Raw genomic sequence first — 18,545 nt, 5'->3', positions numbered from 1 at the left:
ACCAGGCTTCCGAAAAGTACAGCATTGCTATGACAGCTTTTTTCTTGCCAAACAAACTGTCTCGGTTTTCCTTACCACTCGGTTCGCTGCTGTACCGTCGGTAACGAATCGTAATGCTTCGGCTACATCGCACACGTGCGAGAACCCAGGCTGTATCTAAACAATCTGCTCAAAGCATGCGTTGCCGAAAGTGTTGTGCTTTAAGCTGTAGCGAACCCAACCGAAAGTTCGGTTTTCATCCCTTCATGCCTCCTGTTTCGAAAAAAATTTCATCCTAACTGTCGGCTGCAGGGCGTGACAGTTTTTGCAGGACTGTCACGGGTGATTGTCATGCCCATACCGTACCCATGCCCGATCGTATGCGCTGCTGCTCGGTTTCGAATAGATCGAACGAGCCATCTGTTCGCACCGAGCAGCAGCATACGATCGGCGCGTAACTCGATATGTGGTGCCGGTTCTGGTTAGTCGAAAAGGGGAGGGGAGGGGAGGGTGATTGGGGTGATCACCACCCGCAGTAGATTGCAGCAAAAGGAAAATACGTTCGTTCGAAATCAACTCAGCCCGAGCGAATCTCGGCTACAGTCGGACGGAGTAAGTAGTACTGTCAAGCGAAATTCAACGCATTGAAAACTGTCACGAAGATTTTCCCAAAACTGTCACGAAGCTTTAAAAAATTTCATACCCACGAACAAACTCTTGCATGAGGTAAAACAAGCCATCGCTGTACATCGCACGACTGCTCCTTTTAAAACTGTCGGGGAAGAAATATTCGGGAAGCTTTCATCGAGGTGCATGTGCGACATTCGCAAGAATACTGTCGTTCGCCAGTACTTTTCGGAAGCCTGTATAGGACCCCTCAATCTTTGGCTTAATATAAGCAATACCATTGTTCCGGTGTCACCTCACACATCACTCGGCGTACACGCATCGGTGGGAAGGCCTTCCCGCGGTTACCAACGATATCGTCGTGAACCTCGATATTTACAACATCATCAGTAAGCTGTGTAGCCGAGAATAGAGGTAGGTGATTTTTTATGTGAACGTGGCTGGGACGTGTGGGGCAATAAACCAGTGAGGCACATTGTTGGCGAACGTTAACTAGAGATTCGCCAATGGGAAGTTTGATTGGGGGAAATTTAAGTGTTTTCTTGGCTACTGACGCGATAGAGAGCGTAAAGCCGACCCTGAGGTTTGTCAGGGGGTCTTGGCAGAGCTGACCCTAGTCGGACCGATTGTTACAATTTCCATTATTTGCAGGTTTATCTGTGTTCGCATACCCCGGAAACAGTCTTCGTATGCTAGTGGAAGAAGTCCAGATTCTGATGGAAAATGTGAATAAACACGACTGGGAGAACATTGGAAACTTGCACTCTATGACAATCGCTCAGTTCGGCTTTCGAATCTTCAGAGGAAGTAGAATACATCGGCAGCTGGAAGCAATCGATTTAAGGCCCCCTGTGTAGTGTTCGTGTTAAAAAAAAAGCTATAACTCGGAACAGGTACCAAATGTTGAGGGCAAATTGAAGCAGGTTATCAATCTAAACATGAGTAGAATCATAGGAACCATGAACCGGAGGATTCAGTACGAGTTCCAGTGACAATGAACCATGAAAGAATAAGTGTTATTTGTGGAGATGAATATAATTTATATTATTATAAAATGAATTGCTTAATTAGTTGTTCTCTCTTTAATTTGCTTCTGAAAATTTCATATTCTCTAACTTAAAGCTTTCTAGGGGGTTTCGGATAGTGATGGAACACAAAAAGAACATGATATAGGTAGTTATTAAAAATTAAAATCTTTAAAATGTTTCTTTGCGTTACGATGTTTGATACATCAAATCAGAAATAAATGGAAGTTCCTCCGGGAATGCCTATGGAAACCGTTTGAGACAGCTGTAAATGCACTTGAAGGATCTGCCGGACTTTACTGTCATGTCTATTTTGGGTTACTGCAAATTGCCAACAATTCTTTATGTGCCATCCGGTGAGATTGTTGAAGGTTGAGTTGCTTCTATTAGCCATTAAGCACAGCTAGATAAAATTTTTACTTTTTCACAACAGAATCCTACAGTTTGTTTACGTTAAAAACAATAAAGTTTTTTTCAAGCCGTTTTTTGACATTTGGGTGGTTTTGTAGCGAGGTTTGGAAGTTGCTTTATAGTGGACTTAAAAATCTGTATGTAAACGGGGGAAAAGAATAATCTTGAATTTGGCATTTATCTTGAAAAGAGGTTGTATAAAAGTTGTGTAGCTGTCTTGAAGATAGTTTTTATAGTGGTCTTCTCAAATTACGCTTCAGAACTAACAACTCTCTCTCAATGCCCATAAAAAACCTCCCTTTTTTCTTACAAAACCTTGCAGCATTAAAAATGTTACTTGGGTTTTGGAAATTCGTCTAAAATTTTAAATTTCTGTAAAATCTGTGAATATTTCTAAAATTCTGTGTTCTGTGAGACTGTGACACAGATTCTGTGATTAAAATTGGCTCAAAATTCTGTGAAACTATTGATTTTTCTGTAATTTTGGCAACCTTGATATGCCGAGGTGCACGAATCAGTGCTGTTGATTTAGTTTATGATGCCTGATTATTCGCCTATTGACATGGGATTCTTTACTCAGCTCTGCAGTTGATCAACAGTGATGATTTGTTTTCCGGCTATTTACATAAGTGGGTTATCGGAGTTAAGAGTTTTGATGAGCTTGTCGGTGAGGTGTGGGATGTGTGGCATGGAGCGGTGGGTGGAGTTGTTTTGATGAGCTTTCCTGGTGGTGTCTGCCAAATTTCTGGCCAATTTGATGGCTTTTGCAATAATCGTGTCGAGGACAAGTTGCGCTAGGGTTGGTGATAGGCGGCTATCCATTGCGATTCCGTAAATCTGCAGATAGTATTTTTTATCGTTTTGGAAATATGATGACCTCATGCAGAAATCCAGGATATCTAGAGATAGGTTTATCTAGGTTAATCTTAGTGTTTATTTCCGCCCATTAACACCTATTTCTAGCGATCCTGGATTTCTGCATGAGGTCATCATATTTCCAATACGATACAAAAAACTTTTTGCAGATTAACGGAACCGCAATGAGTAACAGCCTATGACCAATCCTAGAGCAATTTGTCCTCGACAAGATAATGGCAAAAGCCATCAAATCGTTACCTTTCTCTAACCCTATTGCTAAAAATACGTCTATGATCTGTTCCTCACTGTACCAAACAACGGGGTCGAAACAGTTTTACAAAAATTCAATGCCCAGTTTCAAATAAAATTAATTTCAGGGCCATTCACAAAATAAAACAATCAAATTCTACGTGATACGATAAAATTGTAAAACTCCCTGAAGATGATGCTAAACAGCATCGAAACGCCGGAATAATCGAAAAATCGTTTTCGAAATTTGTTGACTGAATTGCATTCAATCGCATATCCTATTTTATGTTAAACATTGGTTTGGATCAATTTGAAGTTAAAAATTTAAAAGTTACATAAAAAAACGATCGACACAAAATTTACGGGCCAAAATTGAACGGGGTCTATAGTATTTTTTCCAACTATTTCTTTGGAAAAGCATCTAATCTTTTTTGACTCGATCCGATTATCCATGCTGAACAAAAAATGAGATATACGATAATCGAACTCGACCTGTTTTTTGTTTTTCCTTTCATTTCTCGAAATTCATCAGTTTTTGAACCAACAAAAGTAACAATACTACATAGAAATATGTTCAATATCACGAATGAGTGCAATTCATCTCCCCTGCCATAAACTTTATGATCACATATGCGTGCGAAAAGGTTTTCCTCTACGTCGTAGGTCAGATTGCAGCATTTCTCATAAAGTGCCATATAGTTGACACAATCCTCTTTACACATCCAAAGGTACGCAAATATGTTTTCACGAATATTGTGCTCTACATCTTATATGGAACAGAGAAAAAAAATATATGAAAGAAACCAGAAAACTTTTGCGTAAGACTCTTGCGTCTTTCAGCACCCAGTATTAGCTACTGAGGGAATTTACGGATAAGAGTTTATTTGAATCTTCCATATTCTGGGTGGTGCTATAAATTTGTTTTGTGTTTATTTCGATCAATTTGCATAAACTATTGTGTGTGATGCAGAGGCGAGGTCCTGTGCCCGAGGATTTTGTCCCCTTATGGTGCAGAATGTGAAAAAGGGTAAAACCTATTGGTACGAATGCATATGGTTCGAAGACACTCCCTGACGATGACGATGACGATGATGATGTGGCTGTTACATATGTTGGTACGTTCAAACATGGCAAGGAATCTTCCAGCTAGTTGGTACCTTCCGATATCAATAACCGCAACGGTTCGTGTTTCGTATAGTAAATATTTGTGTCCCAGCGCTCCTGAGAAGCTACAACACTCCTATCCTAGCCAGAGTGCGAAACTGTTTTATTGGTTTATTAGCTACATAGCTCACTTTCTGCAGGAACGATTCTGATATTTTGCCTTTGTCTCCATGAATGCTTTAATGTAATATGCATATTTGAACGTTCCAATTTGATTGTTTACTTGAAAACCGATCGTTGAGGGGTTTTTGTATGGATAAGAATGTTATTGAACGTGATGAATTTTAAGGTTAACCTAGTGAATTCAACCAGAACGACTTCGATCGATCCAATTTGCTTAAAGGATGGTGCTCTCTCATGTTTATTTTTGTTGGAAATGAAATTGTCTAGTTGGATAATTTTGATTAGTTTAACAGTCTAGAGGGGTTTCAAGAGACAGGACCCATTACACACCGGTGGTTTTTCTCAAAATTAAAAAGACCGAAACACTTTGCACTGGAATCCCAAGAGACGCACCACGGACCAAAGTGTCGAAATCTCACGCCTCACGAGCACGCAACTTTTTTCAAAACATTGCGGAGGCGCGCGCGTGGATGTTCCGGGACCGAAAAAAAAATTGGATGAAAAGTGCCAAAGATGGTGCTAAAAAGATGTCATGCCGCAGTAAAATGGCAAGATGAGTGATAGCCGCCCGCCGCTGCCGCCGCCGCCGTATGAACACAAGCGCAAATTTTCATATGGTAATAGCAGCGGTGTGGAACATCATCATCATCACCATCAAAATTATCGTATTCTTCGTCTTCTTGTTCAGAAACAGGCAGCAGCAAGAGGCAAACCAGTAATAAAAGTACTGTGATGCGCACGAGAGAAAAAAACCCGATTTAATACACTTGACAGTGGATTGTAGCCTTTCTTACAGAGTGTTAATTATCTTTTGATGCATATGCAAGATACAAAATAATTCCTAATCGGTATAAACTGAAAATAATATTAAAGAATAAGCCAAAATATAGGTGCTGAAGAAGCCTCGAATTATGCAGCTGAAGCGAGAATATCCTTGGCTGGCCTGCAGTTAATAGCAAAAAACACCAGTCAAATATCATTTGAACCGAAGATGATCAATGGTTGAACTATTTTATAAGAGATTTGTTTGATATAATCATCATTTACTAATAAATTTAGTTATAATTTAGATATTTTTTTAAATCAGGACACTTTGAGGGTCATTTTTTAAAAATCAGGACAATTCAAGCATTTTTGAAAAATCATGACGGTCTCTCGAAAATCAGGACAAATCCTGAAAAATCAGGACACCTGACATCCCTGCTTAGCACAAGAGAAACAACAACAACAACTGAACAATTGTAATGCACGTCAGAGGTGCCAGGGGTATTACAATTAAAAATGTGTTTGGCTAAGAAAAAGGAGTGTTTTCTTTTTCTTACTAGCTCCGGCTAGCTCATATTCAGCTAGAAATGGGAAGTGTGAACATTTTCCAAATAACACCACATAAAGAAATTTTACATGTTAATTTTGCAAACAAATTACAATCAAATTTATTGATCTTTGCCACCGAGGGCCCACTGTCGACAAATGTTTTCACAAAGTGTAACTTCTAAGATTATTCACTTACATGTGGCCTGCGTTTTCTCGACAACGACAACGCTCTCGGAATATTTCGGTCATCGTGTGACCAACCCTCGTTTCCGCCACCAAAAGAAATGAAAGTGGTTTTCGGAACGAACGGCCCAGCCGCCTTGTCACTTTCCTCCACGGTCGTTGCAGCATCTCATCACCAGTTGTCGTAGCCGCTACCATCCATGCCCGGCGGCACCCATCGATTCCACTCGATGGCAGCCGCTCCTCCATGTTCCTGGGATTGATCCGAACTCGATGGCACATTCCACTCGTTTGATGTGTTGCTGAAATTCCCGGGCAACACGCGACACTTCGGAAAATCCTGGTTCCGATGGTTTTCTGTCGTCGATCATAGGGCCCCGGACATCCTGACGGTTCCAGAAATGCCTTCCACAAACGGTGTTTGTTGTTCCGCCTGCCACGCGGCATCGTCCACATTTCTGCACCGTTGAAACTCCGAGAAAGAACGAAAGAAAAGAGCCCTTCGGCGATTCGTCGTTAGGAGGTGGAGCTCAGCCTAGAAATTTAATTTTCTTACCCTTTGCAGGGGCTCTTTTCCGGCTCTCAATTTCAGGTTCCACGTGGGCTTTGTTTGCCTCAATCTCCTTGGCCTTGCTAAAAACTTGGCGGCGTACGTCCTGCTCGTACGACTGCTGGCACGAAAAAGAACTGTCACCGCACCTTGTTCGAAATGCGCCGGGTTGTTTGCTCGGAGTTGTCATTTCCTTGGAGGTTGTCAAGAACAGGGTGATTCGCATTGGTTGACCCAATTTGCCACACCGAGCGAAGTTCAAATGAGGTTTTTATTTGATTAAATATTTGCAATGTTTCTTACATGTGTTTTCTTCCGAATTGGTTTAGAGTTGCTAATTAAACCAAGTTTAAACATCACTGTTACACAGCATTGCCACAACAGAAAATTTTTTTCATGAGACGATGCGAGTCGGCTCATGAAAAAAATTACAAATTTATCCGAAAATTGGTCGGAGATAATATTGATCAGAAGGATTGAGCTAAACTCAAAATGCTTATTAACTAGCTTAGTTGCGTGGCCCTATAGGCACACCAGAAGTAGTGCACATAGTACAAAACGAAGATACTTATTCTAACCAAAAGTAACACCAGCGAATTCTGGCAAATGGCGATCAAAATTGCGTCACCAAAGTGTGACAAAGTCACCGACCAATATCTTAAACTTGCTTCTCTCAACGAATTTCTGCTGCAGCAAACACGCAGAAACGATCAAAATCTTTACTACGCAAAAGGATTCAGATCGAACAATGATAACGAAATTATACGATACTATTTACAAGTATTTACAGAGAAACATGATGGTTTTATTTACAGGTTCGTGGTGATTCGCAGAGTTCCAGGTAAAGGAGAATTTAGTCTCCTTAATCACTAAGAGCCCATTTGTGGAGGTTATACCGCGCCTCCCGTTCGCGTTACTTTTGTTTTTCTTAATGACCCCTGGAAATCACTGCGATACGACTAAGCATTAGAATGTTTACAACACGGATCGAACAACAGCACTAATATTTTTATCTAGTCAGGATTTTTACAATGGTATGAAGTAACGGAGAACCATCAAAAATTGCGATTAAATTTTCTGTTGGGCTTAAATTATGTGGGTTTTTAAGTTGGGCGCCATATTACAATTAAAAATGTGTTTGGCTAAGAAAAAGGAGTGTTTTCTTTTTCTTACTAGCTCCGGCTAGCTCATATTCAGCTAGAAATGGGAAGTGTGAACATTTTCCAAATAACACCACATAAAGAAATTTTACATGTTAATTTTGCAAACAAATTACAATCAAATTTATTGATCTTTGCCACCGAGGGCCCACTGTCGACAAATGTTTTCACAAAGTGTAACTTCTAAGATTATTCACTTACATGTGGCCTGCGTTTTCTCGACAACGACAACGCTCTCGGAATATTTCGGTCATCGTGTGACCAACCCTCGTTTCCGCCACCAAAAGAAATGAAAGTGGTTTTCGGAACGAACGGCCCAGCCGCCTTGTCACTTTCCTCCACGGTCGTTGCAGCATCTCATCACCAGTTGTCGTAGCCGCTACCATCCATGCCCGGCGGCACCCATCGATTCCACTCGATGGCAGCCGCTCCTCCATGTTCCTGGGATTGATCCGAACTCGATGGCACATTCCACTCGTTTGATGTGTTGCTGAAATTCCCGGGCAACACGCGACACTTCGGAAAATCCTGGTTCCGATGGTTTTCTGTCGTCGATCATAGGGCCCCGGACATCCTGACGGTTCCAGAAATGCCTTCCACAAACGGTGTTTGTTGTTCCGCCTGCCACGCGGCATCGTCCACATTTCTGCACCGTTGAAACTCCGAGAAAGAACGAAAGAAAAGAGCCCTTCGGCGATTCGTCGTTAGGAGGTGGAGCTCAGCCTAGAAATTTAATTTTCTTACCCTTTGCAGGGGCTCTTTTCCGGCTCTCAATTTCAGGTTCCACGTGGGCTTTGTTTGCCTCAATCTCCTTGGCCTTGCTAAAAACTTGGCGGCGTACGTCCTGCTCGTACGACTGCTGGCACGAAAAAGAACTGTCACCGCACCTTGTTCGAAATGCGCCGGGTTGTTTGCTCGGAGTTGTCATTTCCTTGGAGGTTGTCAAGAACAGGGTGATTCGCATTGGTTGACCCAATTTGCCACACCGAGCGAAGTTCAAATGAGGTTTTTATTTGATTAAATATTTGCAATGTTTCTTACATGTGTTTTCTTCCGAATTGGTTTAGAGTTGCTAATTAAACCAAGTTTAAACATCACTGTTACAGGGGTCCTGATTTTTCAGGACTTGTCCTGACTTTCGAGAAGTTGTACTGATTTTTCTAAAACTTTCGAATTGTCCTGATTTTTGAAGATTTGTCTTCAAAATGTCCTGAATTGTTCTGATTGTCAAAAAATTCTCAAATCTCTATCGAATTTGTAATTGAACTTTGAAAACTACGAACAAATCTGTTATATCCTAATTTATGACAAAACCACCTGGCACCTTTGATGCACGTACAAGTATAACTATGCCAACGAATGACGCGCAACGTAAGGTCGATTTTTTTTAAAAGGGCGCAATGAAAATTGAGATTTTTGAGACTAATATCGCTGAGTTCGCATTTATCAAATATGATACACAGATGTTGATGTTTTGATTGTTGATGATACCAAATGCTCTGGTTTTTGGCAAATCATCAATATTTTCTAAAGCATATCAATGTGAATGATTTTTTTTCAGACAATCTTTTTCGTTAACCCTTCATTTCATGATTTTTTTTATTTTTCCTTAAAAATCATTTTTTACAGTTGCAAATGATGAGTACATCAAGAAAAAAATTAAAATAAACTACGATTTTTCACTTTTTCTAAACATTAATTGTTGCAAATTTGTTACTTTATGAAACGAAGGGTTAATATTCAGTTGTGAATGTTGTCATTATTGTCTATATTGGTTTTTTTATTAATTTTGTCAATTATGCAAATTTGGTCCTTTTTGTAATTTTTGACAATTTTAACAATTATGTAATTTTTGTAATTATTGACTATTTTGACACTTTTGTCAATTATGTCAGTTTCGTGAAAAAAATTTCAAATTTTCACTGTTATCAATTCTGTAATTTTTTCATATTTTGACAACTTTTTCAGTTATATGATTAATTTTTATTGATTTTATATACTTAGTTTTGCCAATTTTGTAAATGTTATCATTTATTTTGTCATATTTTTAGTTTAGTTATTTTTATCATTTGTGTCAATTTTATTATAAATTGTCACAAAAATATCATTTAATTCCAAAACTTAAAACCAATTTAACATTTTACAATTGAGAAAGTCATGCTTGAATATTATAAAAATTGACAAAATTCACCAAATAGACAAAAATTACATTTTTGACAAAATTGACAAAACTGACCAAATTTACAATATTGAAAAAATTGATTAAAATGAAAAAAATACAAAATTTAAAAAAAATCATAATTTACATTTCAAAATTCATCAATTTTATTAGTTTTGTCAGTTTTATCGATTCTGTCAATTTTGTTATTGTTGTCAATTTATTCCATATTTGTCACTTATGTTAACTTTCATTTTTCAGAAATCTCTGCTCACACATGAGAAATCGTAAAAACAACGGGATTGCAAGCGGGCGATGGCGGTGGGCGTTCCAATTAGTATCAAAATTCCTAATTTTCATAATTCACAATCATTCAAAAATCGAACCTAATCTTTCATCTTATAAGCGATTAACGCGCTCATAATCCCTGTATACGATTTTTCATTAGATTGAAAGAGAAAGCAATAGCCTTCAATCCAATTGGTTGTCATTTCTATGGAAAACTGTGCAAGAGTATTCAGCAAAATTTTTTCTGTTCGGTACACCCAAGCTAAAATTTCCATTTTTTTTTCTCTATCTACCTACTTTCATCGCCATTTGTTGGTAGTCAATATTTTACATACCGGTTCAGGTTTTGGCCGAACCAATTCAAAATACGAGATTATAACCCCGATTTCCAAAAGTCCAATGATTAGAGATCATGACATCAGAAGTGAAAATCCTCTTCATAATTCATCAAATTGGAATGCATCAACGGGTCTAACATAGGGTGTTCACTCTCATACCGTAAACTACGAAAGCGATTGTTAGTCACATCATTCGCCGAACGCAATATTCTCAAGCACAGATTGAGGAGGGGCAAACGACATGGCGTCGCGGCGCGGCTGATGCACACCATCTCATCCTCTCTCAAGCCGTTCGGACTCAGGAAGTCAGGAAGCTATTTCCTGAGCACGAACGGCTTGAGAGAATTTCGTTCGTGGAGTGGAACCAAATTGAAACGAACCAAACAAATGCTACTCGTTTGAGCTTTAAGCCTACGGACTTGCTTTTTCTTCCCCTCTACACACCTCATGTTGCTTGATCTTTCGTTCGCAACGAAAATCCTATACAGTACAATTGTGTGGTTTTTGTAACAAAATCAAAATTCGGTAATGAATTTTGAAAAGGACGGATGCGCCAAATATAAACAAATGGACTTATCAGCCGGCCTAAAAATTTCGTTCGAAAATCAACATTTTGATTATACAAAGTTATTTGAAGGATATAAAGTTTCCGAATAATTAAAAAAACAATGATATGTTTGATGTAAATAGTGATGTTGGTGCATTCGCATTATTAAAAATTCGATATACCGAGTTGATAAAATGACAAAAATGATAAAAAATACATTTGGCAGAAATGATTAATATGGCAAAAATTACCAAAAGGACAAAGGCTAAGATATGACGTAAAATTCAGAATTGACAGAAATAATTGACAAAACTAAAACAACTGACGAAATTGTCAGAATCGGAAAAATTGATAATATTGACCAAAGTTGATTAATTGCCAAAATTTAAAAAAAAAGACATAAATGATAAAATCTGATAACAAGACACAAATAACAAAAAATGACAAAACTTGTCAAAATTACAAAATTGACAAATTTTACCAAATTAACAAAATATATCAAATGACAAAGTTTACAATATTGATAAAATTTACAATATTGACAAAATTTACAATATAGCGAAAGTAGACAATGATAACATTTAAAAAAAAAATCACAAATTGACATAATAGACAAAAATTACATAAATGACAAAATTTAGGAAATAGACATCAGTAACAAAATTGCAAGAATCGATAAAACTTATAAAACTGATAAAATTGACGAATTTTCAAGTGTAAATTATGACTTTTTTTTATTAATTTTGAAAATCAAATAAAAATCTCATGAATGCTTTAAAAATTTTGTCTATTTGTTAATTTAATCATTTTCTGGCATTTTGTTAGTATGATCCATTTGGCCAATTTTGTAAATGTTGTCACTTGTGTCAATCCATTCATTTGGCATTTTTGTAAATTTTATCATTTTTGTCAGTTTTGTCAACGAGACAAATTTGGTAAATTCAGTCAATTTTGTCCTTGTAATTTTTGTCTTTCCCTATCATTTTTGTCTTTTTTGTAAAATTTGACAATTTAGACGAAAATGATATTTTATTTTCTAAATTGAGAACCAATTGAACATTTTCCATTGATAGAGTCATGCTTGAACATTATCATAAAATTGACAAAAATGATGAAATTTACCAAATTGATAAAAATTACAAAACTGACCAAATTCACTAAATTGGAAAAATTGATCAAATAAACGAAATGCAACAAATTGATAAAACTTACAAAATTGACCAAAATGACAAAATTTTCAAAACTGACAAAGTTACAAAAATGAAAAAGAAATCATAGCATTTGTTTGGTTCGTTTCAATTTGGTTCCACTACACGAACGAAATTCTCTCAAGCCGTTCGTGCTCAGGAAATAGCTTCCTGACTTCCTGAGTCCGAACGGCTTGAGAGAGGATGAGATGGTGTGCATCAGCCGCGCCGCGACGCCATGTCGTTTGCCCCTCCTCAATCTGTGCTTGAGAATATTGCGTTCGGCGAATGATGTGACTAACAATCGCTTTCGTAGTTTACGGTATGAGAGTGAACGCCCTATGTTAGACCCACTTGAGGATTATCATTCCGGATGTCATGATTACTAAACATTGGACTTTTGAAATCCGGGACTACAATCTCGTATTTTTGATCTGGTTCGGCCAAAAGCTGAACTGGTATGATATTTAAGTTTAAAACTGTAAACTTGATACTTAATTAAAATCGCAATGTTGATAAGTTCGCCGATTTTTTTTAATGTACTAGTTTTATCAAAAGTGTCATACATGTCATTCTGTAAAAGACGCCCCCTCTTGTGAAATTGAGAACGAGCGCACCCATCGCCTGTCTATGACGCTTTGTCTATGACGACATAGTTTTGATCATCTTGATTTTAGTGATTGCTGGTTGTGGCTAGCAAGCCAAATGGCCACGTTTTTTGGAGTGATGATTTTTGATATTTACTATGAAAAAAAAAATTTCAAACTATTTTGTATTTTTTTCTTTCTTTTATAGGTTGAAGAAGAAAAAAAATCAAATTTTTCAAGATAAAAATCATTTTTATTGTACTGCTCAGTTTCACAAAAACGTCGAGAACAAAGTTTACAAAAATTCACACAAATACACACAAATACACAGACATCATCAGAACTCGTCGAGCTGATTCGATAGGTACCTATAAAGGTATATCTAAGACCCATAATTAATGATCTCCCAAATCGACCGATAACTATACCTTTCTGAAAGAAAGGCAAAAAGTAAGACCCAGCATCAGGTCCCGGCCGTTTGTTGCAGCCATCTTTATGTGTATGTACCGGAAGTTGCTCGAGAAGAAAAACGAAGCTGAGGGGGGTGTGAGCAAAAATTCAGCGACAAAAAAAGCGCAAACTCATGCTGCGAGAGCAGCGTCTTGGTCTCGTTGCCTTGCGTTTTGCATCGTCAGCGGAAGTCGGTTGTTGGGTAAAGAAAAATTGCGGTGCTAATATTGGCGTTTAACACTCTTACAACATCATTTATGGGTAGAACATTTGGGTTTTGGCACGGGACATGCTGCTGTTGCTGCTGCTGCTGGGACGACTCCCTCCCAAGAAATGTGACCGTGGGTGGGCGTGTGAGAAATTGATTCCTGGCCAAATTGAGTTTTCCGATTTTATTCAAATCGCCGGAAATGGCAGATCGAAAGCTCAATAAGCTTGTGTTGAAATGGTTTTTTACAATAAGTTTTTCCTAAAATGTATTATAATCAAATTTCAAATCCTGAAGGCGCAGTTTGTTGTTTTTTAGAGTCTAAGTCGAGTGTTAATTTGCAATGAACTGTCGCGCATCATTTTAAAATCCGAATTTCATATTGTTTAACTTTAAAATAACACTGAAAGAACAACTTTAAAGGAGTAACTAGTTTGATTCATTTAGAAGAAGAATACCTAGTATCCCGATCAGGTTAAGGTGGATGAACTTCGCGAAATCGCCAAGACTCTCCAACCAAGGGAGGCCCCCGGAACGGACGGCATCCCGAACGTCGCAGTGAAGATTAGAGTTCCCCGAAATGTTACGGTCATCATTGCAATGATATGTGACGAATCAGGAAAACCATCGGTCACTTCCATCTGTACCGTTGAGCCGTCAACACGTACGCCGGAGCATCGTATCGTTGCTGTGTACCTGCAGGAACATTTTACATTATTTATTTTTTCCTTACCTGTATTTCAATCAGCACTTTTCAGTGCTAAAATTATTTTCATTTTCTTTTATTCATATTTTCTCTTTTCTTTCCAGCATGGGGAAGTCTTCAGCCGGCTCAAGGGCCGGAAGAAAACGGATTGCTGAACCTAATCCAGGGCCATCTGCCAAAAAAGTTGAAATTTCCAATTCATTCGATGTCCTTCATAACATCGGTGATGAGGAAATATTCATATTTAATTCTGATAAGAGTACTAAGAAACCTTCTTCTTCTTCTTATACTCTTAAAAACGAAAAGATTCCACCAATAACGGTCACGATTCCTGACTTCAATGCCTTTCGAAAAGAAATCGTCACTTCCGTCAAGGATGTGAAGATTTCTTTTCAGATCGGTCGAAGGGGAACTGCTCGTATATTGGCGGAATCTTTTAATGATTTTCAAAAGGTTTTAAATTATTTGAATAATAAAAAACACCAATTTTTTACGTACGACACTAGAAGTGATCGTCCATTTAAAGTTGTACTTCGTGGTCTCACTGGCGATCAGACACCGGATGAGATCACAGCTGAATTAAATTCTTTGTTAGGTTTTTCTCCGATTCAAGTAATTCAAATGAGGAAAAGAACCAACACGAATAATATCAGTAGTGTTGGTTTTGCTCCTGAACTTTATTTGATCCATTTTAAAAAGGATCAGGTTAATAATTTGCAAATTCTTGAAAAGGCTCGTCTTATGTTTCATTGTCGAGTCAAATTCGAACCTTTTCGTAAATCTTCTACCAATTTTCTTCAAAATATTACGCAATGTCGTCGTTGTCAAGCTTTTTGTCATGGCACTAAAAATTGTAGAATGAATGCCAGATGCATGTTTTGCGGCTCATTCGATCATGAAAAATCTAAATGCCTTTTTGGTGGTGATAAGCCAAAAATAGAATTTTTTAAGTGTGCGAATTGCGCAGGTAATCACTCCTCGAATTCGCTAGATTGTCCCATCAGGGCAAAAATTATTGCTTCTAGGAAAAATCCCAAAGTTTCCAGAAAAGTTTCTTCTCCTCCTTCCTCTTTTTCGTCTTCACACGTCGGGCCGGCAAACAACCTGCCTGTTTGCATTCAGCCTCGGTCTACATTGGAATCACGGCTGGGTAATACCCGAAGTGATTTTAATGTTACCTGGGCTGATTCTGCGCCCCAGACTCGTTGTTTATCGTTCTCAGAGGTGGTTGAAAATGGGTTGCCCTCTCCAGGCATAACTAATAAAAATGGGAAAAAACCAAGTCTCAACGTTCATGCGAAGGCTTGGGAAAATCCCCGAAATTCAAATACTTGTTCTTCTCCTTCATTTTCTGATCCTAACAATTTTGTTGATTTGGGTGAGATTACTGAGGAAAAATTAAAATTTTTGCATCAAAATTTAATGGAAATGATGCAACTTATGTTGAAAGCAAATTCAATGTTTGAAGCTTTCCAAACTTCTTTTAATTATGCTAACAAAATTATTATGACTTTACGATTCCCTCATGGATCCAAATAGATGTTTAAACATTATGAATTGGAATGCTAGATCTTTGCTGGCTAACCAAGATGAATTCTTTTTATTTTTGAAAACTCAAAACATACATATTGCTGCCATCACTGAAACTTTTTTAAAGCCAGACAATAACTTGAAAAGCAATGCTTTCTTTAAAATTTTACGAAATGATCGACTTGATCGGCAAGGTGGGGGTGTAGTTATTGTCATCAATAGTCGTCTCAAATTTAGACTTCTTCCTTCTTTCAATACAAAAGTCTTAGAAACAATTGGAATTGAATTAGAAACTTCTATGGGGAAAATTATAATTGTTGCCGCATATTTGCCTTTCCAATGTAGCGGTGAACAGAAAAATTTTTTGAAGGGAGATTTACAAAAACTCACCAGAAATAAATCTAAATTTTTTATTATTGGTGACTTTAATGCAAAACACCGATCTTGGAATAATATTTCATCAAATTCAAATGGGAATATTTTGTTTAATGACTGCTCTGCAGGTTATTATACTGTTGAATATCCTAATGGGCATACTTGTTTTTCTTCAATTAGAAATCCCTCCACAATTGATTTGGTTCTAACGGATTTAGGCGAGCATTGTAGTCAATTAGTTACTCATGCGGACCTCGATTCAGACCACCTTCCAGTAACATTTTCTATATCTCAAAGTCCCATTGAAAACCCTTTAAAATCAACTTTTAATTTTCAAAAGGCTAACTGGGAGCGATATATGAATTTTATTGAACGTAATTTAGATGTAAACGTTCCATTGAATTCAATAGAAGATATTGATTTGGCTGTAGAAAATTTGACAACTTCAATAGTCAATGCTAGAGCCGCTTCAATACCTAAAGTTAAACATAAATTTAATCAACCTTTAATTGATGATGATCTTCAGTTTTTGATACGACTGAAAAACATTCGTCGACGCCAATATCAACGTACTAGGGATCCTTATTTGAAATTAATTTATTGCGACCTTCAAAAAGAGATCAAACGTCGTTTAAATTTCATTCGTAATGAAAATTTTGCTAAAGCAGTAGAGGATATAAAACCCTACTCAAAGCCATTTTGGAAATTAACTAAAATTTTGAAAAAGCCCCAGAAGCCAATTCCTACTTTGAAAGATGGGGATAAACTTCTTTTAACTAATTCAGAAAAGGCTCAAAAATTAGCCCAACAATTTGAGTCTGCTCATGATTTTAATTTAAACGTTGTAAGTCCAATTGATGCTCAAATTTCCCTAGAATTTGATGATATTCTTTCCAAGCAAAATGTGTTTGAAAGTTCTTGTGAGACAAATATTGATGAACTTAAATTGATTTTCAAAAAATTTAAAAATATGAAAGCTCCAGGGGAAGATGGGATTTTCTATATTCTTATTAAAAAGTTGCCTGAAATCACTTTAAATTTTTTAGTTAAAATCTTCAACAAATGTTTTCATTTGGCTTATTTTCCCAATAAATGGAAAAATGCCAAAATAACTCCAATTTTGAAACCTGGAAAAAGTGCTTCAGAGCCTTCAAGTTATCGACCAATTAGTTTGCTTTCTTCTTTAAGTAAACTATTTGAGAGAGTTATTTTGAATAGAATGATGATTCACATTAATCAGAATTCTATTTTCCCTGATGAACAATTTGGTTTTCGTCATGGACATTCTACTACACATCAACTTTTGAGTGTAACTAATATGATTAACGCTAGCAAATCTGAAGGTTATTCAACTGGTGTTGCTCTTCTTGATATTGAAAAAGCTTTTGACAGTGTTTGGCACAAAGGTTTAGTAGCTAAATTAGCTCGATTTGATTTTCCTGTATATCTCACCAAAATTATTCAAAATTATTTGACTAGCCGAACCTTACAAGTAAGCTATCAAAATTCATGCTCTGAAAGGACACCCATTAGAGCTGGTGTCCCTCAGGGTAGTATACTTGGGCCAATTTTATATAATATTTTTACTTCTGATGTTCCTGATGTACCAGAAGGAAAAGGTAGAAGATTATTTGCTGATGACACTTTGCTTTCAGCCAAAGGTCGAAATTTACGGGTGGTACGCAGTAGATTGCAACAAAATTTAAATTCCTTTTTGAATTACTTGAAAATGTGGAAAATTTCTCCTAACGCTTCTAAAACTCAACTTATTTTATTTCCCCATAAGCCAAGAGCAAATTTTTTAAAACCTAATGAAAATCATTCCATAACTTTTAATGGGGTTTCATTAGAATGGTCTGATCACGTGAAGTACTTGGGACTTACACTTGATCGGAATCTTACTTTTAAAAATCACATTGAAGATATTCAATCTAAATGTAATAAATACACTAAATCTCTTTATTCTCTCATCAACAGGAAATCCCGGTTGTGTCTGCGAAATAAAATGCTCATCTACAAACAAGTTTTCCGACCAGCGATCATGTATGCAGTTCCGATTTGGTCTAGCTGCTGCGCGACGAGGAAGAAAGCCATCCAGAGGATTCAGAACAAGGTTCTGAAAATGATTTTGCGGCTTCCACCTTGGCACAGCACCGAAGATCTTCATCGGATTGCGGGCATTGAATCGATCGAAGAGATGGCCAACAAAATCATCTCCAACTTCAGAGGCAAATCGATGCAGTCTTCCATCGCAGAGATTCGTTCTCTTTATGTTTAGTTTAATTTTAAGATAGTGTTTAGTTTTAAGTATAAAATATTTTTGCTATTACAGGATGTTCTCCTACATTAAAAACTTGATTGCGCTCAGCAAATTTAAATCTTATAAATAAATTTTTATAATCTAGTTACTTATAGGGCTATGAACAGTTCATTATTGAGCTGAACACCTAGTTTAATGCAATAATGTAATATAAGTGTAATGATGATTTGATACAAATAAAGACATATTTAAAAAAAAAAAAAAAAAA

The 18,545-nt window shown here is 37.1% G+C and overlaps 1 protein-coding gene across 1 annotated transcript; it reads right to left on the bottom strand.

The window, feature by feature from the left end:
- Positions 1 to 5,879: 5,879 nt before the first annotated feature.
- LOC129760560 (uncharacterized) lies at positions 5,880 to 7,077 on the bottom strand. Its single transcript, XM_055758214.1, has 2 exons — positions 6,490 to 7,077; positions 5,880 to 6,433 (listed from the first exon to the last, which is right to left on the bottom strand). Exons 1-2 carry the CDS (start codon positions 6,707 to 6,709, stop codon positions 5,943 to 5,945), a joined length of 711 nt encoding a protein of 236 aa, XP_055614189.1. The 5' UTR covers positions 6,710 to 7,077; the 3' UTR covers positions 5,880 to 5,942.
- Between the last annotated feature and the right edge of the window lie 11,468 nt (positions 7,078 to 18,545).

The sequence above is a fragment of the Uranotaenia lowii genome, unplaced genomic scaffold (assembly GCF_029784155.1).
Source record: "Uranotaenia lowii strain MFRU-FL unplaced genomic scaffold, ASM2978415v1 HiC_scaffold_66, whole genome shotgun sequence".
NCBI lineage: Eukaryota > Metazoa > Arthropoda > Insecta > Diptera > Culicidae > Uranotaenia > Uranotaenia lowii.
Note: the sequence above shows the minus strand (reverse complement) of the source record. Positions and strands in the feature narration are given on the sequence as shown.

What these genes read in the sequence shown, in the direction of transcription:
- LOC129760560 (XM_055758214.1), bottom strand. Translation starts at nt 6,709, where the DNA reads ATGCGAATCACCCTGTTCTTGACAACCTCCAAGGAAATGACAACTCCG. An exon ending in GAAAAGAGCCCCTGCAAAGG is followed by an intron (nt 6,434 to 6,489) that starts GTAAGAAAATTA and finishes GAATCGCCGAAG; the next exon opens with GGCTCTTTTCTTTCGTTCTT.